At 49.5% G+C, this 6,522-nt stretch overlaps 2 protein-coding genes across 2 annotated transcripts; both read right to left on the minus strand.

Moving 5' to 3' along the window:
• Nucleotides 1–206: 206 nt before the first annotated feature.
• On the minus strand, nucleotides 207–545 carry BBBOND_0001040 (hypothetical protein, conserved; the record flags this gene model as incomplete). The annotated part of the gene is made up of 1 exon (XM_012914948.1): nucleotides 207–545. The coding sequence occupies one exon, from the start codon at nucleotides 543–545 to the stop codon at nucleotides 207–209; it is 339 nt and encodes a 112-aa protein (XP_012770402.1).
• Nucleotides 546–2,916: 2,371 nt separating this feature from the next.
• Nucleotides 2,917–6,408, minus strand: BBBOND_0001050 (hypothetical protein, conserved; the record flags this gene model as incomplete). Its single annotated transcript, XM_012914949.1, has 1 exon — nucleotides 2,917–6,408. The coding sequence occupies one exon, from the start codon at nucleotides 6,406–6,408 to the stop codon at nucleotides 2,917–2,919; it is 3,492 nt and encodes a 1,163-aa protein (XP_012770403.1).
• Nucleotides 6,409–6,522: the final 114 nt, after the last annotated feature.

Here is a 6,522-nt window from a genome sequence, read left to right on the forward strand (position 1 = left end):
GAGCGATGTAGAGTGGGTTAGGGAGCGATGTAGAGTGGGTTAGGGAGCGATGTAGAGTGGGTTAGGGAGCGATGTAGAGTGGATTAGGGAGCGATGTTGAGTGGGTTAGGGAGCGATGTAGAGTGGATAATAATCACCACTTAGGTCTGTTGCTTGGTCACCACTGTCATCGCTGCCGTGACCATGTCATCGCTGCCGTGACCATGTCATCGCTGCCGTAACCGTGTCATCGCTGCCGTGACCATCAACTTGGTCAGCACTCTGGTCATGGCATTGGTCAGCACGTTGGTCACCACTTTGGTCAGCACGTTAGTCAGCACATTGGTCAACACTTTGGTCAGCACATTGGTCAACACTTTGGTCAGCACGTTAGTCAGCACATTGCTCACCACTCTGGTCAGCACCTTGGTCACCACGTTGGTCATGGCATTGGTCAGCACTCTGGTCATGGCATTGGTCAGCACTTTGGTCATGGCATTGGTCAGCACTTTGGTCATGGCATTGGTCAGCACATTGATCAGCACATTGGTCATCAACGCAATCATTACTGTCTACAACATTAGATGCCAGTTGCCAGTTAGGTGATCGGTGGGATTTGGATTACGATCTTTGCGCTAACAAATTACTGAGTTCAGCTGTAGAACGCGATGCAGAAGGGTATCTTGCGTACGAGGAAATCGCGGATGTTGCGGCCCACCGGGAAGCGGAAGATGCACAGGTCGAGCAGGATGATGGCGACGATGATGCCAACGATGACGGCGGCGATGGCTTGGGGGGCAGGTGCTAAGTCACCTCACTGCTCATGTGATTGATCGTCAACGCAATCACTACTGTCTAGCATATTAGACTTCAGTTGCCAGTTGGGTTATTGCGATCAGCTGCGCAGTAGATACCGCACCCTGTGGAACGGCCGGACGCGGAAGTAGATCATGACGCAGATGATGACGATGATGAGGGCGACGGGGACGATGATGTAAGGGGCGGGGTTGGTGATAGGCTGTTTACCGGTTTGCTGCTCAGCATTGGGGAGAGAGGGGGAACCGGGGGCAAGGCCGGCATGGGAGGAAAGGGTGGCATACTGGGTACGTACAGATTCTACATTGCGTGCATTTCTACGACAAAAACAGGAACAATAAGAATTACATTTTATACAACCTTCAGAATGGCATTGATCGTTCATTTGCCGCTCATAGTAAGTATTGCGACATACAGGACATTTTCCTCTACAGGATATACAAGTCATGTAGCAGCATCTACAATAGTTCTTTTGACAATCTGTACCACACTTACACCGTTCCTCTCTCCCCATCTTCCCGCTCCCCTCCCACTCCCCTCAACCTGCAAACATATCAATCACCTAAGCAGCACTCACCAACTAACACGTACCACTGCCGCTACCAGTCCCCTCAACCTGCAAGCATATCAATCACCTACGCAAGCACTCACCAACACAACACGTGCCACTGCCGCTACCAGTCCCCTCAACCTGCAAGCATATCAATCACCTACGCAAGCACTCACCAACTGCAACACTACCACTGCCGCTCCCAGTCCCCTCAACCTGCAAACATATCAATCACCTAGCAACGCACTCACCAACTGCAACACTACCACTGCCGCTCCCAGTCCCCTCAGCCTGCGAACATATCAATCACTCAGGCAGCACTCACCAACTGCAACACGTAACACTGCCGCGCCTAGTCCCTCAACCTGCGAACATATCAATCACCTAGCAAGCACTCACCAACTGCAACACGAACACTGCCGCTCCCAGTACCCTCAGCCTGCAAACATATCAATCACTCAAGCAACGCACTCACCAACTACCACGTACCACTGCCGCTCCCACTCCCCTCATGAACACTCACCCTCACCGCTGTATCCCCCCAGCCCGGGCCACCGACACCCACACTGCCCAGGATACCACAGCTACGCCTGACGCGACGCATGTGATCAGCACCAACTGTCACTTTAAATTATTAAATATTCGCAACGCCGTAAAAATTGCAGCGACCCGTGCGCTCAACTCCCACAGTGCAGCAGCACCGTGCTACGAGCCGCGGTATCGGCGCCATACTGCCGGAGCGTGTCGGCTACGTGCCTAAATGTGATATTAACAATCGCTACATTGCCGCCTATAAATGCTACCTAACCAGGCCAACGCGGATTACTCCACCCTGCCAGTGACTCGCAACGCACGTCTAGGTCACCCGCCGCGGCCCTCACGACCGCCTACGTTAGCGGCCAATCACCCAGCCTCACGTGACACTGAGTCAATAGGCAACGCGGACACCTCTCACAGTCGACGCACAACTCAACGCACCAGACAATCAACGTGCCACAACACGCACCAAATTACGGTTCATCCGCCAGCTTAGCACTTAGCCTGTGTGCTAGCTTATCAATTTGCCTGGTTGCTAGGTTAGCACTTTGCCTGTGTGCTAGCTTAGCACTTTGCCTGGTTGCTTGCTTACCACTTAGCCTGGGTGCTAGGTCAACACTTTGCCTGGTTGTCAGCTTATCACTTTGCCTGTGTGCTAGCTTAGCACTTTGCCTGAGTGCTAGCTTAGCACTTTGCCTGTGTGCTAGGTTAGCACTTTGCCTGGGTGCTAGGTCAACACTTTGCCTGTCTGCTAGGTTAGCACATTGCCTGGTTGCCAGTTTATCACTTTGCCTGGATGCTAGGTTAGCACTTTGCCTGGTTGCTAGGTTTGCACTTTGCCTGTGTGCTTGCTTAGCACTTTGCCTGGGTGCTAGCTCAGCACTTTGCATTGTCGTTTAGTGATAACCTAATCTAGGCGCTATTCAGTTCACAAATTGCCGCTAGAGTAATTCGAGACATTAGACTACGTTTTTCGGTTAGGTGAGTAGGTGAATTATTACGTGAGTTGATGTGAATGACAAATGTGAATACAATTACGGTTGTAGGTACGATATCTTGGCAAGCCTTCCGACTTGCGCTGCTGCCAACAATGACTGCGCCGTTATCCTGTGCGATGATGGTATCCTCAGGTGTGAGCGGATGTGGAGCACATCCAGTCTGCCAACCATTACGCAGATGAGGTAGAAGAGGGATAGTGACCAAAGTGCGACGTTGAGCCATATAAACGGCTGTCTGATGGTGAAGATATATTTGTCGCACTCCTTGAACAAAGCTGTGAAATGTGTTGATTGCAGTACATTTTTCAGTTGTATGTAAAAATGATGGCAGTAACTCTTACTGCTATCGCCGTGCAATTTAGTCGAATCGCCAAATGTGAATCCGTAACTGTAGAAGGTACTACTTACACCGCGGCATTCGACAAGTCCACGACACTGACAGTTCTCAATGCCGTGCTTACCGCGAGAACATTTGGTGCCATGCGTACAACGACTGCATCCCCAGTCGCGGCAGGAGATATTGCCGAATGAGTCCAGCAGTGATTTCAAGCAATCGTACAATGCCAATGGTAAATAGAGAGCCCATGAAAAATACAGTTCTGAATGCTTCTCGGCGAGATAGGTGTATGAATCCTCGCATAGAGATTTAAGATACGGAGCGCAATGAAGCTTATCGCTACTAGCAAACGTACATGGCGTCGATACCGAAAGCGTGGACAGGTCGGCTTCTGAGTATTTGGCATGTCTGGAGCTGTCGTGGCTGCGATAAGCTTTCTGAAGCGCATTCGTGAAGTCACTCGTGTCCTTGTACAGTTCAATAGACATCTCTTTAATCGCCGTTTCAAATGATGTTTTGACGGCACTGTCGTTGACGCCTTTGCTATTCTCCAGCATACGCACTAATGTAGATACAAACTGGTAGTGTTCTGGTAACGTAGATGGCGGTTTGGGCATCAAGCAAAGCAACGATGAATATTGCACATCGAAGAAGAATTTGGTTAGCGCTTTGCATAAGTCTTTACCTGTCTTCATACTACCTGAAAAGCCACGGAAGCCGAGAGGAGTAATGCACGGTTGCCCAGGGAGAACCTTAGGACACGTCGCACATTTGGCCTTGCAACCGATGCTGCTTACCTGGTGAGGCAAGTGGCCGGTAAGGCAATCGGACAAATAAGACTGAAGTGGCGACGTTGGTTGGCACTTTGCCTGGCACTTTGGTTGACCATCTGCTTGGCACGCTGCTTTGCCCGTTGAGTGATCATTACACTGCGATTTGGATGACTCTACGCCTTTACCGTACCAACAGTCGGACCAACCGCGATGTTCGGCAGTCAACTCACACTGACTGTGCAAGAAGTTGAGCGATGGCAATAAACTACGGAGGATGTCAAGCAGCATTTGTAGGCAGTCGTCGCCTTTGGACGGGTAGTGTAGATTTAGTGAATTACTGCAAAAGTCGACGGCGTACATGGAGTACGCGTCTCCGGTGCCGAGGATTGCAGTCAGCAGATCGTAGGATCTCAGACAGAGGTGGCGCACTGCCTTTACGCTATTGCCATACGTGATGTTACTCGGGTACGCGTTCAGGTATAAGGAATCTGGCGTGACTAGCGTGAACTCATGGTCCTCGCCGGCTTCCGTCGTTTGCTTCTTTGGATCCTCGAATAACTCACTCATCGTGTCACGCAACAACGCATCATATACAGAATTGCACGGCAACCCACACAACCAGCACAGCATTTCAAACACGGAAGATGGTTGTCGCTTCGCAGCGAAAGTGGACTGGTGACAGACTTCATAATATGTTTCGATGCAGTTGTGCAGAGTTTTAAGTGGACCGTTGTCCTTATCAGCATCATGATGTCTGTAGACACGGCCATCGGCATTCTTAACGAGGCTTTTGTAAACATGCCAGCCTAGCATACCATCTCCGTTCCGCAACTGGCCGTCTTGTATGTCCTTGGATACGACGTATCCGTTGTTGCCGAGAAAGTGTCCGATTGGTGTCGATTGATTTATCTTGTCAGACCTCCACATGGTACCGGAGTACTTCCTCACTGTGTTCAACACATTGTATGACGTCGAAACTACGGTCAAGCAGACCTTACTTAACTTGGTTCCGTACGCTGTTAATTTCCCTTTTTCTTCAAGGTTAGCACCAAACCTCTCACTGTCGTAGGTCGAGATGTACGCATTGTTGAGCTCCGTTGCCGAAGTCGTGAAACCGTTCTTCAGAGCATTGAGAAGCGAAGGGGTATTCCCTTCACCATATAATGAAGGCTTCAATTCACTGAGCGTTACTTTCAGCGCCGATAGATTTCGAGAAAACTCGTGATTGAAGTACTCCGAAGTGACAAGATCTCCGAACAACTTAGCCAGCGCGTCACGTGTTGGCTTAATTTTTTCATAGTCCGTTTTGAAGTCCGGCTGCTTCTCTAGATCATGCAAAAACCTATTTAGGCTTCCAAAGAACTTTGCTGCCGCCTGACTCATTGGTGATTTTTCTTGCGCAACGGGCTTAGGATTTATGTCTTTGATGGTCTTGATTGACTTTTCGTGCGTTACGAAGTGCTTCTCAAATTTCTTCATGAACCCCTTGTAACCGATGTCCAAATCGTCGGTGATTTCCTTAGGTAGAGGCGCCAACTCCTTCTCGGCTTTCTCCGCGAACTCTAGCAGAATGGCTTTCACTGACGTGACGTAGTTCTTGTTGACTTGGGTGATGAGATCGTTCTGGGCTTCTTCGACGTTGGAGCTTACTACGCCTCTGATTGACGTGATTGTTGCCTGGGCTGTTGGATCGGCGCTGGTGAGGAAGTTCTCAGCATCCCTGATTGCAGCGCTTAAATCAAAGGTTTGTAGCTCACCAAGTTTGTTCTTAATACGCGCCAATTTCTCCTTTATCGTCGTATTGAGCAATGCCCTGAGATTATCCACGCCGTATGTGCCTTCAGTTTTGATGGCCTCGCAGAGCTGTGTGAGATTCTCCTTCACCGCTTCGAACTGTTTGAGAGCTGCCTCATCAAAGGTGGTGAGGATTCCCAGGTTATCGGTAACCTGGGTTTGTATGTCACTGAGAGCGTTGGTGATGTCTTGCTTGATGGTCTCGAGGCCCTTGGTGGATGCTTGATCAGGCCAGGTTTCATTATTGGCAAAGCCGGCGTCATGCAGATCTTCCAATCTGTTGATCACGTCCTTCTTGTCACTGTTGAGCAAGATGTTATTTCGAAGGTTGGTGAGCTCAATCCCAATGTTGCCGATGCCACCGGTGATTGTGATGCTTCTGTTCAGACTGTCTTGATGCAATTGCCGAATAGCAGTAGTGATCGTTTGGAGGCCAGACACTTTACCAGTTCCGTGTGATCTCCAATTCGACGTATCACCAAGACCGTTGCTTAGCAAAACCATGTAATCTTTGATACCATTTTTGTCACCGCTGTAACCGCTAGGAGTATTGCCGTTGTTCTTGCTCTTATCAATGAACCAAGCGGCCTCCTTCAGCTCACTTATAATCGTAGTTACATGCATTTTAACAGCTTTCTCAGCATCATCAATAGCGCCATTCGTGAGTCTTTGGGCAGTTTGTTCTTTATCTCTGAAAGCCTCCAGTTTCTCGAAATCTTTAAGCGCGCCATTAACGTT

The sequence above is a fragment of the Babesia bigemina genome, scaffold Bbigscaff_57339 (genome assembly GCF_000981445.1).
Source record: "Babesia bigemina genome assembly Bbig001, scaffold Bbigscaff_57339".
In the NCBI taxonomy this organism is placed as follows: Eukaryota; Apicomplexa; class Aconoidasida; order Piroplasmida; family Babesiidae; genus Babesia; species Babesia bigemina.